This window comes from Geotrypetes seraphini, chromosome 3 (assembly GCF_902459505.1).
Source record: "Geotrypetes seraphini chromosome 3, aGeoSer1.1, whole genome shotgun sequence".
Classification (NCBI taxonomy): Eukaryota; Metazoa; Chordata; class Amphibia; order Gymnophiona; family Dermophiidae; genus Geotrypetes; species Geotrypetes seraphini.
This window is the reverse complement of record NC_047086.1, coordinates 220,917,656-220,937,946: the sequence shown is the minus strand read 5'-3', so window position 1 is coordinate 220,937,946 and position 20,291 is coordinate 220,917,656. Positions and strand designations below refer to the sequence as shown.

General features: G+C 44.1%; 1 protein-coding gene across 1 annotated transcript; it reads right to left on the bottom strand.

The window, feature by feature from the left end:
• Positions 1–2,397: 2,397 nt before the first annotated feature.
• RND1 (Rho family GTPase 1) lies at positions 2,398–12,954 on the bottom strand. The gene is made up of 5 exons (XM_033938197.1): positions 12,716–12,954; positions 12,179–12,266; positions 4,905–5,014; positions 4,008–4,142; positions 2,398–3,320 (listed from the first exon to the last, which is right to left on the bottom strand). The coding sequence occupies exons 1-5, from the start codon at positions 12,833–12,835 to the stop codon at positions 3,075–3,077; spliced, it is 699 nt and encodes a 232-aa protein (XP_033794088.1). The 5' UTR covers positions 12,836–12,954; the 3' UTR covers positions 2,398–3,074.
• Positions 12,955–20,291: the final 7,337 nt, after the last annotated feature.

The window sequence follows — 20,291 nt, the reverse complement described above, 5'->3', positions numbered from 1 at the left end:
TGAATATCATCTACTGAGTCCTCCAAGAAAAAGAACATGAACCACTGAAACATGGCAGTCACTTGTTACAGGGTGAAAACATGCCCCTGTGTGCTAAACTCCCCTCCCCCTCTCCCACTACCAAATCACTAAGTAGATGCAGGGCAGGGGCAGCCTAGATAATTAAAGTCATGAAGGAGAAGACATGCATTGGCTTCTGTATCAATCTGATTAGCAATGAATTTAAAAAGCACAGCAAGATGGGAAAGTCTTCCCAGCTCTGCAAGCTCTGGGCTTGCCAGATCACCAGCAGCAGGTTATGGTAATGAATGACAACATATAATCGAGACTACAGATCAACAGTCTCACATCCGACAGAACTGTCAAGTTAGCAGCTTGCCAATTCTCTTGGCAGCCCTGGGTCTTGGTTACAGCAGTTATTAACACTGGTTCCACCCGCTTGCTGCTATTAACTTATCACCAGCCTCCCACGAGGTTGTACACATTCCAGCGTCAGAAAGGAGGGGAAGCTGCAATGGGTGAAGGAGCACTCGGCACAACACACGTGACTGCCCCCACTCCCAACCTTTAACAAGCCTCAAGCAAGAGGCTCTCGCTCTCTCTGCAACCTTTGTCTTATCACCTCAAAGCTAGAGAGTTGCACAGGGACAGAAATCAAACCCATCCCCATCTACTTCAGAAGTATTTATTTCATTTAATTATGCTACTGAATTAGGGACTCTGGTAGCTACCCATTCACAAATAAGCAAAGACACTTTATTAATTTGCAAATAGTAAATGGGAATACATACTTTGTAAATGGATCTCTGCCAGATCCTCTAATGTAAGTATAAAATATAAATACTCCAGCTGATGAGACCTTCAAGCTATGTCAGCTGAAGACTTCCTCTGAAGGTGCCCCAAAATCCCTTTTACCAAGCTTGGCAGGCAGCAGCAACATCCCTAAGCCACAGATGCTGGCACCTCAGTGGCTCAATGATACTGCCAGCAACTGCTACGCTTGGCAAAGGTCCTCAGCTGGCGGTGCTTGGGAATCCCCACCAGCTACAGCAAATACTTCAACACGGCTAAATAAAACAGAAATACATTTCCCTTTGAACGTAATACAAAGATATTTGCTATATACATTGCCCAAAGTAAATGTATTTCAGTCAATAAATTCCTTTTTTTACCGTTGTCTGGAGATTTATTTTTCTATCAAGTTAGTTCCAGTTTCTCTTTTTTCTGATTTTTATCAAGTTAGTTCCAGTTTCTCTTTTTTCTGATTTCCTGTCTTCTGCAAATTCTTCTTTAAGCAGTTGCTGTTCATTGGTTCCTCCTACCATGATCCAGCATTTCTCCCTCTCTCTCTTCCCTCCTTTTCATCCTAGATCATTCTCCCTTTTTTCCCCCTTCCCACTCCTGCACAGCATTTCTTCCTCTCTCCTCCACCACCACATTCAACATTCCTCCCTCTTGCATCCCTTTACATCTATCCTACCCTTTTCTCTTCACAACATCCAATATTTCTCCCTCCCTCCTCTCTGTCAACATGTCAACAATTCACCCTCTTTCTTCCTTTCTCCATGTACACCATCTCTTTCCCTGCCGCTCCACGTATCCATGTCCAATCATTCTCCCTTTCTTTTCCCTCCCCAGCAGTAACATCTCTCACACCCTTCCCATCCCCTAATCCACACAGCATCTCTTCGTTCTCCACATTCCCTCTCAGCCTGTGCATCTCTTTCACTCCCTTTCCACCCCCCCCCCCCCAAGCCTGTGCAGCATCTTGCCGGCCTTTCTCTTCAGGCTACCTGCAGATTTCATACCTACATGCTACTGGTGGCTGACCCGGAAGCTCTGATTGCATCAGAGGGAATGTTTCTCAGTCAGCTGCCAGCAGCGCATAAGAACAAATGCTGTCAGCAGCCTGTAAAGAATGAGCGAGCGTGGCTTGATATGACTCGACACTGGAGGAAGGTACCATACCCCTGGGAGCCTCATACAAATCAGATCCATCCCCGTGGGATCCCTTTTGAGTCTGAAGGAGATCCCTGCGGACTCCCATTGCCTCTATTCCTGTGCGGCTCTATTTCTCAAGCACCACATAGCTACCTGCAAGGGTTAAGTTGTTTGGAGCAGGGACGCTCTTCTCCTGCAGTCTGCATCAAGTGGTACAAGTGCTGCTTAAATGCAAATTGGCTTACCTAATGCTGTCTGTACCATAAAAAAACCAAGAGCTAGCAATTCCTCCCATAATAAAGGCAGGCCATTTACATAACCCTACCACAGAGCTTGTCACATTTGGACTCTGCTCTTTGACCTAACAAAGCTGCGACTTTCCGACACAAGAGGTGGCAAAGGAGATTCTGAACTTACTGTCACAAATGTGTCCCTTAGAAAATGAGACTCGAAGTATGCATATTACTGTATATTTTTAATAAATAAGATTTGTTATTAAAACACAGAACACTTTAGATTTACTTAAAAGAAAGAACAAATTAAAAAAAAAAAGTGTACAATAAACAACTTTACAAATGAAAAAGGCATCTCTCCAGAGCCCTTGGATAACAGATAATCCCCTAACCACCTCCTTCCCCACCCATTCACAGCCCAGGACAAGAGAGAATCAATCCCCTCTAGCTCTGCTTATGTCCAAAGCCCATGGGAAACAGAACAAATGGGTGAGAAATTGTCTCTAGGCAGAATTTATTTTCATGGATGTTGATGGTTCACTGGGGTATAATGAGGTGAGCTGAAGGGTAGGGAAGAAATCACAAAATTAAGTTTTCTACCTTTTTAGGAACATTCACATTAAATACAGTATCCCCCCAACCCCCGTGCATTAGAAGTCTTTGTGCAAAGGTATTGCTGTGTAACAGGCTGTGGAGATGCTGTCCTTAAAGCTTTGAGGCCACAGCCTATCAGATCTCAGAGGGCGCTCTCCATGACCTTCTCCCTTCCTGGGGTTCATCACAGGCTCAGCCTGGCCAAACCCCCCACATCATAGCAGGGTGCTTAAAAGAAACCCCCCCCCCAAACAAACCCAAAAATGAATGAAAAGAATGTCTGTGGCATAGCCCTATCACACCTTCTCACATTACGGAGCAACCTCTTGCTTTCTCCTTTTTGAAGGTGGAGGAGATGAGCTCAGACTTGCTGGGCAACTGCAGAAGTCTCTTGGATAGACTGCGAGCTGGGCTTTTCCGGGCAGGTGGGGTGGCTCGGTTCAGACACACTGTTGATGCTGTACGGAAGATGCTGTGGACGCTCTTCTCAGAAGTGAAGGCTGAGCATTCCAGATACGTCTCTGCTCCCAACTGTCGCGCAGCAGCACAGCCCTGCCAGAGAAGTCATAGTAGCTCTTTTGAGTTCATTGCAACAGAGAATAAAGTCAGTTTGAGACAGGAAACACAATGCCCAAATCTTGTTGACAACTCTTTGCCTACTGTACTTGTACCACCACTATTCACTACTGGGCAGGGATCCTGCACCCTTTCAGTGAGAATACTGCAAACTTCATCCCACCCCTCAGGGAAGGATATGAGTAAAATACTGGATTACCAATACTGTATTTGGAAAATATATAATCTGGAACAAAACCCCTTCTTAAGATCTGAGGAGAGCACTGGGTTTGCTGCTAATATTTGAGGGAGTGTTCTGTTTTGCAGCTCCAAACTTATAGAATCATTTGTCATGAGAGTTAAGATTAGAGGCAAAATTTAAATCTTTCAAAATTATGTTAAAATGGTTAATTTTTTTAAAGAAGCATTCGGACAAGATTTGATCCAATCTGAAATTACTCATGTCTTCTAAATGATTTTTGGATCTTCAGTCAGCAGTCCTGTGAAATCTTAATATGATATTATTGATTTTTATTTAGGAATGAACATTATCTTGTATGCTTGCTGTTTGTGTGGGTAAGGTCTATTCGATTTAACAATAGAGTTCTTTTTATTTGATTGTATTTTGTAAACCGCTTGGACCAGTATAACAAGATTAATAAACCATAGCTTGGATTCACCAACCTGCTCATGAGAGATGGGAGCTTGTTTCTGATTGGACAGTTCCATGAGCGTGCTGAGGTCAGTCCGCAGGTCAGTCTTGCAGCCAATCAGCAACATTCTTGTACTAGGACAATAGTCTAGAACTTCTGTCTTCCACTACATTAGATATGAGAAAGTAGAAATAGTTATAAATACAAGTCAACTGCTGCCACTAGAGAATAACATGGGGACAAATGACCTTTTATTGAAAATGATGGAACTATTTCAGTGAAGTTTGAATAGCATGCCATTTCCAGTTCCAAAATGGTGGCTGCAACCTCCTGCAGGAAGTCACAGCCACCATTTTCACAACACAGTCAGTGGGGGGCAGAAGCAATTTGGGATGCTCCTACCCTGAAGAGGCCACTAGACCACCAGAGCTTTTAAAAAGGTGGGCCTAAAGTGGGGTGAGGGAGTGGAGTTAGTGGGCAGTAAGGCCATGGTTTTGGTTCTGACTAAAACTGAGAGGCAGAATTCAGCCGTGGATTCAGTTAGAACCAAAACCACTGGTTTCGGTCAGTGTCTGACCGAGATGAAAACCCCTGGATTGAAATGATTCAACTATGAACATTTGCACAGCAGCTAGCCCTGATGTTTTGAAACCAGTGAGCAGTAAAACTAGCCATCAAATTCCTGCTAAATCCAGCCATCTGCCTATGGGTAGTCTGTTTTAAATTGTTAAAAAATGAGCCAATTCCACCTTGCCTCCTTCCCCCCAAAAATCCCCTCGCCAGTAGTGGCTTCTTCTCTTTCAGGCATGGAGGGTTCTTCATAATGGCTGCACTGCCACTGCCGGCCCCCCTCTTCATACTTGCATCACCTAATAAAGGATATAATCTCGTTCACTCCAAGCCTACAGATGCTAGCTTGCTCTCTCACCTTTTTCAGTGCACTGTCCATAGTCTCTGGTCTACTGACATCAAAGCAAAGCAATACAGCATCCGAGTCACTATAGCAAAGGGGTCGGACATTATCATAGTAGGGAGATCCTGAAAGAGAAATGAGTGTCACATCAGCTGATATTCTCACCAATACCATTACAGATAGCAGTGCTTCAGGTAGAGTAGAGAGTGAAAGGAAGAGGGACTGGGCTAGTGCTGCTTAAGGGAATAGACTCCAGAGGGGTGCCTGGAGACAGTACCATCTCAGAGAAAAAGGGAAGGGAAGATTTTTTTAAATAACTCTCACTTTTTTTTCCCAACTGTAACTGAAGGTGAGTTATTAGATTAGAATATATTTCTCTTTATCCAGAGAACATCATCCCAAACAGTAGATCAAAATACCAAGCTGCCATCTGGGTGGGCACGCTATAGGCTAATGGGGTGGGCGTAAAGGAAGTTACTTGCTTAAGGTCATGAGGAGCATCAGTGGGATTTGAACTCTGGCTTCCCTGGTTCTCAGCCTTTTGCACCAACCCTGCGAGTCTCAAACAAGTCCTCAGGATCCATCCAGGGTTTTCAAGATATTTATCTTCAATAATGTATGAAGCAGATTTGCATACAGCTGAGAGAATGCAAATTCTCTCATTCACTGTGGATATCCTGAAAATCAAATTGGCTGGACAGGTCCCAAGGGCTGGGTTGAAAATTCATCTGAGCATTAGGTTATTCCTCCCCACTCTCATATATTGAGGAAAGGGGGGTAATAAACTGTATTACCACTTTGAACTTTTGCTAGTAAAGGCAGTATGTCAGATTTTTAAATAAACACAAGGAGCTGGATTCTGCAGAAGGATGGTGACTGGCCACAATACTAGTCATGCACACATTTGCCTCGAGCTTTTGTGAACATTACAGTTCTGATTGCCTTTGGCCATAAAAAGGAGAGCAAATTTTTCACTGGATCTCCTTACAATTTAAAAAAGGAGAATGTTGTCTTCCAATCATTCACTTGTGTATTTAAGCAGTGCACAATCTAAAGAAAGCAAGGTCAGCCATCTCTTAGTTACCTGCAGCTTGTATATTGTGTCTAGAAAGCACAAAACCCCAGAACTACATGAAAAGCTTTACCCCAATCCCACCAGCTGTCAGCACCTGCCACATATGTTCCACCATTACTTCCTGTGACACAGCAGGGGTGGAAAAAGAAAATTTACAGATTGTGTCAAATTAGAATATCCAGGATCTAAGGTACTGCATTCTATATCTTGGCTTTAATGCAGGCATTTTATCCATCATGGTTTCAGAAATGGCTTTTCATAGAAATGTAAGAGATATATCCAAACCCAGGGCACTTAGGGAAGGAGATGGCCGTGGCTGCTATTCCCATCTTCAGGGGCCCAGATGTACAGCTCCCCCTCCTCTCCACACCCCCTCATTTGCAACCCAGACACTCCGTGCTTGGAATAGCAAACACTGTCCCCCCACATCACCATGGTAACCAGGAGAGCAGGGACATACCAAATGCTGAACCTCGTGGAGGGCGAGATAGAACAGCAGATGAGCCAGACACCTCCATCTTCTCCAAAGTGCAGAGCAAGGCCAAGAATGGAGGAAAACGCCAAGCAGCGCCCCTCCTTAGCAATAAGATAACCCCGGACACAGATGAGGCAAGGCATATGATAATTCTATCACCCCCACCCTGAGACCCTTCTCCACTCAGCCACTGGAGCCCCATTGCCAACACATACACTACATATTAATTCCACCCCACACTGATCTGCATCTTCCACTAGTCTCATCCCATATATATCAGGACTCTCCAGGAATCCAATTCCTGGAAAGCTACAACAAAGCTCTGTAAGCGCCCCTGCCCAAAGACCTAGCATTGCTTGTTATAGCAGTGCCTGGCAGCCTGGCACAAGCATTAATACCCTTCACATACTTAGAAAGGCCCTAACACCCATCACTGTAGATATGTACAAATCAGAAAAATACCTGCTCCCTGAGTTCTAATCCCAGTGCTGTCGATAACTGTTCCTGAATGAATTTCCATTACCTTAGTTTATCATGGTATCAATGATTAACCCACTTCACCTAGAGATGATCCTATATTCATATCAGAATTGCTGAATTTGTACATATCATGTATATTCTTAAGCATCAGATTTTTTTTCTTTGTTTCTTTCTTTTTTGTGTGTGTGTAGAAATTAGATGATGATCAAGTGTCTTGGGTTTAGATGTATCTCTTACATTTCTGCGCGAAGCCATTCCTGAAACCATGATGGGAAATTGGATGATCAAAATCTGACCACTTTACATGCAGAGAATGCCTGTCAGGGCAACTGCCTAGAAATATGACAGGTAGAAGAATGGGCTTCATCCTTTTGTAAGGCAGTTTTGTAGAACAGACCTCGCTTGATAACGGGCTATACACATTTCATCCTTCAATAAATAGTCCCAGAGCTTTTTATATTTATTAAAAATTTGATATACTGCTGAAGCTTAGATCACAGCAGTATTCAGATATTGCCTTGCCAGTGGTAGCTCCAGGCAAATTACTTTGGGTACAAACTTCAGATCGTAAGCCATTTGAGGGCAGGAAAATACATTCAGGAACAGTGGGTAAAGGAGGGTGAAGTGACTTGCCTAAAGTCATGATGAACTACAGTGGATTTGAATTGGTCTTTCCTGGTTCTCAACCCTCTAGTCTAGGCCACATTTCCACTCCTTGAATCCCATTTCCATTTTTACTTTCACCGTATGCACTAAAGGCTAACCAAATTTTGATTTTGGTCTCAGATTTGACACTGAAACTGACCCAAAATCCAGATTTGGATTTTGGCTGAAAATGCAGGACATTTTTGGGAAACCAAAACTCTCCTCCCCCAAGCATCTCCCCTCCCCAGTCCTACCTTAACAAGCCATGGTAGTCTAGTGGCCTTTTGGGGGCAGGAAAGAATCCTAGTCTTTCCTGCCCACTGCTCTGCCCATTGCTTTAAATAGCTGCTGAGTGCTACAGGAGATCCTGGCAGCCATATTGAGATGACACTGGCTTAAGAGCAAATTTCAATACAGCTGCTGCAGGAAGTTTCAGCAGTGGACAGGAAAGAGTAGGGTTCTTCCCTGCCCCAAAAAGCCATTAGACAACCAGGGAATATTAAGATAAGGCCTGGGGAGAGCCTACTGATGTTTGAAGGGGAGCTGCGGTGGCCAGCAGGGATCTGCTCTCTGTCCGGGGGGGGGAGGGGGGGAAGGGGGGAGGAAAGAGAAGTGCATGACTTTTCAGTTTCAGCTAAAACCAAATCATGGCCTCTTATACTAACAACTAACTTCCTTTACAAAAAAATGCTCATCTCTTGTGTATTGTTTATATTTGAGGTAGCTGAATAAGCCCTGCTTCCTCCTTGAATGGAGGAGCAGCTTAGTGGATAATGCAGTGGTCTAAGAACCAGGGAAAATTAGTATGATTCCTACTGCAGCTCCTTGTGATTCCGGGCAAGTCACTTAACCTTCCATTGAAAATACCTGTGTATATGTAAACCGCTTTGATTGTACATGCAGAAAGACAGTATATCAAATCTCCTCCCCTTTCCTTTCCAAGGCCCTAGTCTTATTCTATAAGTTTATGATGCAGATTCTGCTGTTCTTGTACAGTAGGCCTCCAGTACAACGCAATTCACCATCAAAGACATCACCACCACCACCACATATAATCCCACCTCTAGCCCTTTTAGCGCACAAGACTACGAGAGGACATCTTATCCTGTCAAAATATCCAGGAAAATCAAATTCATTTATTACAAGGTTTCACGACCCAGGGCAGAAAAGTCTGTTTAGGGGAGTTGAGGACAGACTTTGAAGGAGGATGCTCTCGGCTGTAAAACTTCTGAATATTTATGAATTGGTTGAGAAAACTGCAAATGGAACATTGTCTGTTTTCTGATGAGTTACAACAGCAATAAGAATGCTCCATGCCAGCAACACTGGGTTTCAGCAGATGCCAGACATTCAGCAGATCCGAATATGTTAGAATTCTTTACTTCTCTCACCAGGCAGCCCCTATCCCATGTCAAAAGCAATTCCTCTCTTTGGAAAAAAAAAAAAAAAAAGACATTCATCATGATGCCCCCAACTGGCTTCCAATTAAAAGGCCAACACACCTGAAAAAGAACCTTTGTACCAGCATACAGCATACAAAGCAAGTACCAACTTCTCACCTTAGAAACAGTTCAAAGTTAGTATATGAGAATTGCTGCTAGGCTAAGGCCTAGATTCACTAAGGGCATGGATCGGATCAGTGAGGGATCCGATCCGTGTCCGGGGGGCTGATTCACTAATTGCCCTTGTGCAAATGGGTCAATGACTGGCTGAGTGGCAGACTTCAGAGGGTGGCAGTTAACGGTACCCTCTCTAAAACATCGGAGGTGACCAGTGGAGTACCAGTCTTGGGCCCGCTCCTTTTCAAAATATTCATAGGGGACCTAACTCAGGGGCTTCAAGGTAAGATAACGTTATTCGCTGACAACGCCAAACTATGCAATATAGTGAGAGAGGGCAATTCACCCGATAGTATGACACAGGACCTACATTTGTTGGAGCTTTGGTCTTCGACCTGGCAGCTGGGCTTCAATGTTAAGAAATGCAAGATCATGCACCTCGGCAGCAGAAATTCGTGCAGAACTTACACCTTGAATGGTGAGACCTTAGCTAGAACTTCAACAGAACGAGACTTGGGAGTGATCATCAGTGCAGACATGAAAACTGCTGATCATGTGGAGAAGGCTTCATCTAAGGCAAGACAGTTGTTAGGTTGCATCCGCAGGAGTTTAGTCAGCCGGAAACCTGAAGTCATAATGCCATTATACAGAACCATGGTGAGACCTCATTTGGAATTCTGTGTGCAATTCTGGAGGCCACACTACCGAAAAGATGTGCTGAGAGTAGAGTCGGTGCAACGGATGGCCACCAGGATGGTCTCGGGGTTCAAGGATCTATCGTACGAGGAAAGGCTGAAAAATTTGCGGCTGTACTCACTCGAGGAATGTAGGGAGAGAGGAGACATGATCGAGACGTTTAAGTATATTACCGGCCGTATCAAGATGGAAGAAGAGATTCTCTTTCTTAAAGGACCCTCAGCCACAAGAGGGCATCCGCTCAAACTCAGGGGTGGGAAATTTCATGGCGACACCAGGAAATATTTCTTCACCGAGAGAGTGGTTGATCCTTGGAACGAGCTCCCGGTGCAGGTGATCGAGGCAAACAGCGTGCAAGAATTTAAGAGCAAATGGAATGCCCATGTGGGATCCCTAGGATAGTAGACTTGGGGGTGGGTCAGTAGAGTGGGCAGACCTGATGGGCTATGGCCCTTATCTGCCATCATCTTCTATGTTTCTATGACCATCCGGATCGCTCTGTAGCGATTTCGACGCATGCGCAGACCATCTGTAGATGGTCTGTCCAAGCTTAAAGAGCAGCATCCTTTTTTTTTTTTTTAAGGTTCAAACAAATTTTATTGATGCAAACAACAACAAATACAATGCCAAGGCACACCAAGGTGCTCAGTACAAACATATATGCATCATATATAATAGTAGAAAAAACATAGACAAAAGAAAAGGAACAACAACAAACTCCCCTCCCCAGCCCACTCTACTAAGGGCGTGCGAGGGTAAGGAGAGCGGAAAGACACTCAGAGGCCCTGGACTCTTATGAGCCCCAAAAATGCCGCACCACCCCCTCCCCTCACTGAATCCCTCTCCCCTGTCCTTATCCAAATTTCAGTACCTTATCAACCCCCCCTCCCCAATCCTCCCTCCCCCCAATGGCACTCTCCACCCCTCCCCACCAGTACTCGTCAGTACTCTCCCAGCCCGACTATCTGGGCGCCCAGATTAGAACACCCATCTTAAGACCGCACTGCAGCCCTTTGGTTGCAAGGCTTGCAGGTATGGTTCCCAAATATTTAAGAACAGCTTTCGTTTCTTAGCCCCTCCTGCATCTCGCGCCTCCCAGATGGCCAACTGATGCAACTGCTTCCGCCAATGGCAAAACGCCAGAGGGTCAGGAATCGTCCAGTATTGAAGAATACATGCCTGGAATGCGCTCCCGAGAGAGGTGGTGGAGAGTAAAACTGTGACTGAGTTCAAAGAAGCGTAGGATGAATACAGAGGATCTAGAATCAGAAAATAATATTAAATATTGAACTAAGGCCAGTACTGGGCAGACTTGCATGATCTGTGTCTGTGTGTGGCCGTTTGGTGGGGGATGGGCTGGGGAGGGCTTCAGTGGCTGGGAGGGTGTAGATGGGCTGGAGTAGGTTTTACCAGAGATTTTGGCAGTTGGAACCCAAGCACAGTACCGGGTAGAGCTTTGGATTCTTGCCCAGAAATAGCTAAGAAAAAAAATGTAAATTTAATCAGGTTGGGCAGACTGGATGAACCATTCAGATCTTTATCTGCCGTCATCTACTATGTTACTATGTTATGTTACATTTCCTGGACAGTAAACTCATCTTCCTGCACAGAGCCCGATTTCCCCTAGGCAAATGGCCAAAAGCCTCTGGCAAATCCAAGATAAAGTGGGCCAGGGTACTGCGCAAGGCTCTCCCAATTAACCCTGACATGTAAGAGATTATACGCCTCCAGAAGCACTGGATAATACTTTTTTTTTAAAACTTTTTAGCCAGCCCAGCGAGCCTGTGGTTTTAACCTGCTTTAAACTTGCAGGTTAAAACTACAGGCTTGCACGGAGGGGGGAAGGCCGGGGCAGAGAGAACAGGAGAGTCCAGGGCACAGAGCTGCAAAGTCGGAGCAGAGAGCAGGTGATGCAGTCGGAAAGCAGTGAATGACTGGTCCCCAGCAGTTGCTTGTTTGCTGATCGGCCAGCCCAGTCGGTGTTGCAGTTTTTGGTTAGTGAATCGCTGCCTGCCTACATTTGAATGCTGTTCCCCCTCATTTGCATGCGTGGATCGGAGGATGATCAGGACAGAGGTTAGTGAATCGGGTTGGAGGGAAATCGGGTCGCAAACCGATCAGTACACAATCGATTTGCTTAGTGAATCTAGCCTTAAGTATCTTCTCTCCACAACCCCCCCCCCCCCCCCACCAACAAACAAAATAGGAAAAACAGTTTGCATTTAATTAACAAAATACCCTGCTAGATGACAGGAATAAACTACACAGGCAGCCATAGATCATGATACATTTTACAGCAACAGAGAAATGGCACAGAACCATTTAACGGACTAGCAGAAAGGACAGACGCTGAACTTACCAGAGGTGTCCCACAGACTTAGTTCCACACGCTGCTCCTCTGTCTCCAGACAGGCTGTGTAATTCTCAAACACTGTGGGCACATAGGTCTGCAAACAGAGGCATACACAAAGCATGACTGACACCACTGCACTGGCACAAGACCAGGACTAATAGACACTCGGCTACTGCACTGGCACACAACCAGGAGAGACTGAACACAGACAGATCCGTGGCACACACATGTGGGCCCCCCCCCCCTTAAACCAGCACACATACATGAGTAGTAGCAGCACAGAATAAAGGAACAACAGTCTGGAGCACTGTGCCAGGGCACACCTGGGGATCGGGTAGAGGAACCCCAGAGAAAGCTTCCTCCATGTCTTATATCCCAGGACTCAGCCTCCCGGGAGAGAACGCAACGGGTTCAAAGAGATCGGGGTGCACGGAGCAGCTTCTCCCCGACACCGAAAGACCACGGGAGAGGGTGGCTGCGACAGCTCCTTACTTAGCCCAGGGCATAGCATAGGAGCCCGAGCCGCTTCTCTTATCCGCTTACCTCCGGGTAGCAGTCCTTGGCCAGCACCTGTAACATGGCCGTTTTGCCGCAATGCACGTCCCCGACCAGCACCAGCTTACAGCGGGCCACGGCCGGCTGCGTAGGCTTTCGTTCCTTCATGTCGTGGAACTGCGATCGCGCGCGATACCAGCCCAAAAACCAAACCAAAAAATAAAGCGCGTTAAACAATAAAAAGCACCCCGACGCCTGTATTCCGAATGCAGGTGATGTCCTGCAGCACCCGGGTTATATAGTACACGCACGCTCCAATCAGCTGCAGCAGGGCAACCGTCTCAGCCAATAAGAAGCTTCGCCGGCTCGGCACGCCACATCCTTCTAGTCCCCCCCTCACCCTCTCGGGCTTGGAATCTTTAGTTGCCGAGGGGCGATAATTAGGTTTTGTGCAATATTTGATGAACTGGGAGGAAGTTAACCTTTTCCTCAGTCCCAAGGGATTTCACGATTAGTCCAAGCCACTGACCGCAGGCACCTCTGGTTTCGCATTCCTTCAAATTCTACAGTTTACAGCAGTCCTGGCCAGATTCCTGCAAACAACCACTGATGTGTTATCTTGGCGCTACTCGTAACTCTGTCCTCTTGCTTTCCATCTATATCTAAAATGTGAAAATGAAACGTCTCATATTAGTACAATTTTTATGTTTTAAATTAAGTTTATGCTTTATTTCTAAGCAAAATCTCGTTATGATAACAAGTAAATACCCCCTCCCCCCATAAAAAAACATTTGAAAAAGAAAGAAATCAAAGGGGGTGGGTGGGGGAACACCACCACCAAGCACTGCTGGGGAAAGGTATGGCCTAAATAAACAGTGCGTCATGAAGAGCCACATAGTGAAATGGTTCACTAAAATTACATAACTGCAAACTCTTCTACGATTGTCAACTTTTCCCTTCACACCACCAGATAACTGTTTTAATTTGGATTTGTTGGTGGGGGTGGGGGTTATATATTTACAAGTACAACAAGAATAATAAAGTGGACTATAGACAGACAAAAACATGCAAAACCCCAGAAATCAATTACTTGGAATTTATTAATGTCCTTTATGAAGAGAGTCACTCAAGACTGTATACAGCACATACAGTACAACTTAAAACTTACAATTTTGTTAACAGGAATAGATAAAAATAGTAAAATGTCCAAATGTAAACAAATATAATAAATGAGGTAAACTTGAAAAAACTAAATTAAAACCTAATAAGACTATTACTACTATTTATCACTTATATAGCACTTACGAATGGGGAAAGCGTCTCGGACGTCTCGATGGGAGAGACGCTAGCCACCAGTGACCATAACATGGTATGGTTTAACCTTAAGAAAGGCTTCCCTAGATCACAAACAAAAACAAGGGTACTCAATTTCAGGGGCACTGACTTCGCACGCATGGGAGATTTCGTCTACCAGACGCTGCAGGTTCAAGAAGTAACTGATAATGTGGAAGCTATGTGGTCAACCTTGAAATCGATCCTTCATGAGGCAACTATCCGCTACATAAAATCGGTAAGCAAACAACTAAGAAAAAGGAAACCCCAATGGTTCACAGATGAGGTATCATACCTCGTCAAGGAGAAGAAAAGAGCATTTCTCTCATACAAACACATGGGGGAAAAAGAAGCAAACATTGAATACAGGACAAAGTCTGCAGCGGTCAAAACAGCAGTCAGGGAGGCCAAACTTTGTATGGAAGAAACTCTAGCGAAGAACATCAAGAAAGGGGACAAATCCTTCTTCAGATACATTAGCGACAGGAAAAAGAACACAAACGGGATAGTACGCCTTAGAACACCAGACGGGAATTATGTGGAAACTGACTCCGATAAAGCCGAACTTCTGTTCAGTCTTTACCTGCGAGGCACCAGGGCACGGGCCTTGGCTGGATGCAAAGCAAAGCCTGGATGACCCATTTCAGAAGTTTGAGTTCACACCAGCTGATGTTTACAGAGAACTGTCAAGACTCAAGGTGAACAAAGCCTTGGGACCGGACAATCTGCACAAAAGAGTGCTCAGAGAGCTATGCGATGTTTTGGCAGAACCGTTAGCCATGCTCTTCAATCTCTCCCTAAGTACGGGGAGAGTCCCCCTGGACTGGAAAACTGCCAATGTTGTTCCTCTGCACAAAAAGGGTTGCAGAGCAGAGGCTGCGAATTACAGAACAGTAAGTCTCACATCAATAGTGTGTAAACTCATGGAAACTCTACTTAAAGGGAAATTAGACACGATATTGGATGAGGGGAATCTGAGGGATCCCTGTCAACATGGATTCACTAGGGGCAGGTCATGCCAATCCAATCTTATCAGCTTCTTTGACTGGGTGACAGGAAAGCTAGACTCGGGAGAGTCTCTGGACATAGTGTACTTGGATTTCAGTAAAGCGTTTGACAGTGTCCCACACCATAGACTATTAAACAAGATGAAATTGATGGGGTTAGGTGAGAAACTAACGGCATGGGTCAATGATTGGCTGAGTGAAAGACTTCAGAGGGTGGTGGTCAATGGCACCCTCTCTAAGACATTGGAGGTGACTAGCGGAGTGCCACAGGGCTCAGTCCTGGGACCATCCCTTTTTAACATATTCATAAGGTACTTGACCCGAGGGCTTCAGGGAAAAGTAGCGCTGTTTGCCGACGACGCCAAACTGTGTAATATAGTAGGTGAAAGCGATCTCACGGATGGTATGGTGCAGGATCTGATCAAGTTGGAAAACTGGTCCTCAACATGGCAGCTGGGCTTCAACACAAAGAAGTGTAAGGTGATGCATCTCGGCAGCAGAAATCCATGCAGAACATACACCTTGAATGGAGAAACACTAGCTACGACCTCAGAAGAACAGGACTTGGGAGTAATCATCAGTGCAGACATGAAGGCTGCCAAACAAGTAGAGAAAGCCTCATCCAAGGCAAGGTGAATGATGGGATGTATCAATAGAAGCTTTGTCAGCCGTAAACCTGAAGTCATAATGCCACTGTACAAAACCATGGTGAGACCTCATCTGGAGTATTGTGTGCAATTCTGGAGGCCACATTACCGTAAAGATGTACTTCGAACTGAGTCAGTCCAGCGAATGGCCACTAGGATGGTCTCCGGACTCAAGGGTCTCTCATACGAGGAAAGACTGGGCAAGTTGCAGCTCAACTCTCTAGAGGAGCGCAGGGAGAGGGGTGACATGATTGAGACATTTAAGTACGTCACAGGTCGTGTCGAGGTGGAAAACGGCATATTCTTTCCTAAGGGACCTTCAGTCACAAGGGGGCACCCGCTCAAACTCAGAGGAGGGAGATTTGGTGGTGACACCAGAAAGTATTTCTTTACAGAAAGGGTGGTGGATCACTGGAACAAACTACCGGTGCAGGTGATCAAGGCCACTAGCGTGCTCGACTTTAAGAATAAATGGGACATCCACGTAGGATCTCTACGTGGGTCGAGCAGCACTCTGACTTAATGGGGTGGGACAGTAGAGTGGGCAGACTTGATGGGCTGTAGCCCTTTTCTGCCGTCATCTTTCTATGTTCTATGTTTCTATGAAAGGCGTATGCAGCTCTGTACATTTTTAACATTCCTACAGTTCCTTCTCAGAAGAGCTTACAATCTAACTTGGAAAGACAGACATGACTTATATGGTTGGAGATACAGAACCCAAGGTGAGAGGAGTTAGGAGTTGAAAGACTATCATGCATACACTTAAATAACAAGGGTGGTTTGAAAACACCAGAGTCCAAGGACCACAATGTTCTTGATGGATGATATGATATAAGGTGGTTAAATAAATATATAGGCTCAGGAATCGTAATCTAAGAAAATGCTTTTTTTTTTTTTTTTTGAGAAAGGGTAGTAGATGCATGGAATAGTCTCCCGGTAGAGGTGGTAGAGACAAAGGGACCCATAATCAAAAAACATAGACATCCAAAATGCATCCTAAATCAGCACTTGGACATCCTTATCACCAAGATGTCCAAGTGCCGATAAACAAAACCGTCTTTCTGTACATCTAGCAAGGTGTTCCAGCCTCTGTACATTTAGAGCACATGGGCATGGTGGAAGTGCATTATGGGCTAGCTTTGGGCAGTCTCAAGGACGAGTTAGACATGGACATCTTGCAGTGATAATAAAACATTTTGCTAGACATCCTGGACAGCATTTATATGTTTGGAACTAGACCTGTTTTAGAAGTGTCTAGGTGCCACAAAGGTGCCCAAACTGATCAGATGACCACTGCATGCATCAAGGTAAGACACCCCCCCCCCCACATTCCCCCAGTGCTTATAACCACAAAGATCAGAATACAAATGTACATACATGTCTCCAGAACATCTGGATTGAAGTGTTTTAAATGTAAGTAATGCAACTTTGAAAGTGATTCTATGAAGGATAGGGAGCCAATGGAAAGCCTAGTAGAGCTGCACACAGTTGTCTTAAGTAGCCTGGTGGGTGGGCTAGTGAACCATAGAAAGGAATAGCAAGTCCCATAAGCCACTCTAACCACTACATTCATGGTGGAAAATGTGAGCACACCAAAACCCCTCCAAACCCTACTCTACAGCCATTTAGGTGCCACCTGCTGCCATAAGGGCTAGTCAAGTTGTAGATAGGTGGGTATAGTGAGTTTTGGAGGGCTCACCATAACCTAGATGGGAGTTCTGGTAAGATGTTTATCTGGCACCTTTTATGTGAAATTCACAGCAGTGCCCTCTAAGGTGCCCCACTGCTTTGTTGCCATGTCTGGGTGGCTAGTCCATTATAGGACTGGCCACTCCCATATCCAAATGGTCTTGTTCTAGGTGTTTGAGACTTAAGACAAAATTTTGGATGAAAATGTGGTATATAAAAAGACGTCCTGACAGTCTGGGTGTCCAGATAGAGGATTTTTTTTTTTAATTATTATTATTTCTAGACATATGGTGGTTTGCCTTTCAAAAATAGGTATTTTTTTACTGCCGACTTTTGACGTCTAGCGTCATTATATTTTGAAAATATCTCTCCAAATGTATGAATTCATGAAAGTGTGGGACAGGCACATGGGATCTGTTACGGAGAGGAGGAGAAGGTAGATGCTGCGGATGGATAGACTGGATGGGCCATTTGGCCTTTATCTGCCATCAAATTTCTATAAAGGGTGTCCAGAGTAAAAAGATTTATACGCCAAAAGAAGAATCTTAAACTGGATTCTACTGGCCATAGGGAGCCAGTGTTGCTTAATTAATAATGGTGTTACATAATCAAAAGAGATGGCTTTATAAAGCAATTGAAGTGCTGTATTTTGGAGCAGTTGCAACTGCCAGATAGTATACTGAGGAAAACCAGAGAAGAGAGAACTAAAATAATCCAGGCAGTTTATTGTCAGGGTATGGATAGTTTTTAAAGCAGCTAAGCCCACACATGAGACCACCTAACACCAACACAAATACTGACATTTATTGAAGCAGATATTAACCCCAACCAAGCCAAGGCCTTTCTCCCAGCCAAGTGAACTGACACCATGACTGCCCTTGCCCGAAGCATCTTGTTCTCTAGCTCAACGTCAGCTCTCCGGTTCCTGGACCACATAGCAGCAGTGATCGTGGTCCAACACGCCAGATTACATATGAGACCTCTACAATGCATTTGATATACTGCCCCTATGGGTCAACCAAAGCCATTTACAATTATTATAGGCGGGTACTTTTTCTGTCCCTTGTGGTCTCACAATTTAAGGAGAAAGGGATTGGGACTTGTATACTGTCTTTTTGTAGTCAAAGTGGTTTACATACAGGTACTTCAAGTATTTCCCTATCTATCCTGGTGGCCTCACAATCTATCTGGGAGAATGGAAGATTAAATGATTTGCCCAGGGTCACAAGTAGCTGCAGTGGGAATTGAACCTGGTTCCTCTGATTCTCAGCCCACTCAGCTACTCCTCCACTCTTGAGGAAAAAGAGGGGAGTGTTTGCAGACTCGAGAAAGGTAAAAAGTAACAGCTTTATAGTCAGACAGGTTTATAAGAATACCTTTGGTGAGGTAAACATTAGAAACCAGCAGCTCTTTGGCTTTCAAAGTGTTAATTACCATATCATACCATACATTTTTCTTCTATGCCACAAGTTTTGACTAGGCTTCAATGTGGTTTACAAAAGATTATTGATCAGAGGACATGAAGTTTCAAGTTTCAAGTTTTATTTATATTTGATTAATCGCTTAATTAAAATTGTTTCTAAGCGAATTACAATATATAAAAGTAACATATAATTAAACATAATATTAAAATAAGAAATAACATATAAGTTATTATAAAACTAGCAATTTATACAATGAATACAATAAAAAAAGGAGGATTTACATAATAAGTATATATGATGGCTAATAAATTTATACAATGATGAAAAAGATATAAACATAAAAAAGGAAGAATTAGGAAAAAAAGCGTGGAAAAGAAGAAGAAAGGGAAAGAGGAAGGGCTCAAAAGTAATTTATAAGTTGAAAGCATCCTGAATGAAAGTTAGGTGGGTAGAACGCTGAGTTTATGTTATTAATGATAATTAAATATAACAATTTTCCATTGTTTCCCCACTGAGCCATGAGTCTTTGGTGCGGATAAAGCTTGCACGGTTGGAATGTCAGAATATTGCAGTTTCTGGGGAAGTCCCCAAGTGCATGGGAAGGGAGAAATACACATTCCCAGAAAAGTATGATGACATGATTCTTGAAGATGCAAATCATATGACTGTGTTTATCCTGGCACCTGGCAAGCGGAAGAACTCAGAAAGCTGCCACACAGCAAATGTTTCTGTTTGTGTGCAAGCTCAGGTGGGACGATGCACTCCTTGTCCCCTCCTTCACAGAAGCCCATTGGTAGCTCGGGAGGGGGGACACACAGGAACATTCGTGTATACAGAAACCAGATGTAGTACAAAATTACAAAACTGAAAAGAGAACTTGTGTGATAGTTGTGTTAGTCCACTTTAAAGGTAATAAATGGAAATAAAAACACAGAAAAGAAGATAATACCTTCTTATGGAACTAACTCATTTTTTGATTAGCTTTCAGAGCAGAAATGAAGAAATGATGATATATCAAAGTGAAACCTAAAAGCATTCCAATGACAGTCTCACAGGAAGAAGTGGGGGGGGGGGGGACTGACTGACAAACAGAGAGGGATACAAAAGATTATAACAGTTGAAAACAGGATGAGCCAATAAATCTGACCCAGAGCCCAATGGGGTGAGAACACGAGATTTAATTATGGCTTTACTACTGGCAGCAAAGATGAACTTTGCCAGAAACTGGATCTCTAAATGGAGGGGGATCTGTGAGGAACTTTGAAAGCATGAAAAAAACCATGGCCTCTTTAAAAGAGCTGGTTAAAGCATTATAAAAAAAAATGGAAAAATATCTGATATCAATAATGGTTTAGCTGTTGCCCCTTACATTTGCTTATACTGTATTTCACTTAGACTTCTCTGCCACTGCTTACTGCTTGATGGTTATTTGATATATCACCTATTGTAATACTAAGCGATTATACAAAATATTTAAAATCAGGGGGTACCCAACAAAAATACATATTATCAGATACAAAGACAG

Coding starts and splice junctions, on each gene's coding strand:
- RND1 (XM_033938197.1), bottom strand. CDS start 12,835: ATGAAGGAACGAAAGCCTACGCAGCCGGCCGTGGCCCGCTGTAAGCTG. Junction 12,267..12,715: donor CCAAGGACTGCTACCCGGAG/GTAAGCGGATAA, acceptor CTCTGTTTGCAG/ACCTATGTGCCCACAGTGTT. Junction 3,321..4,007: donor CTCCCATCTCTCATGAGCAG/GTTGGTGAATCC, acceptor CTTCTCTGGCAG/GGCTGTGCTGCTGCGCGACA.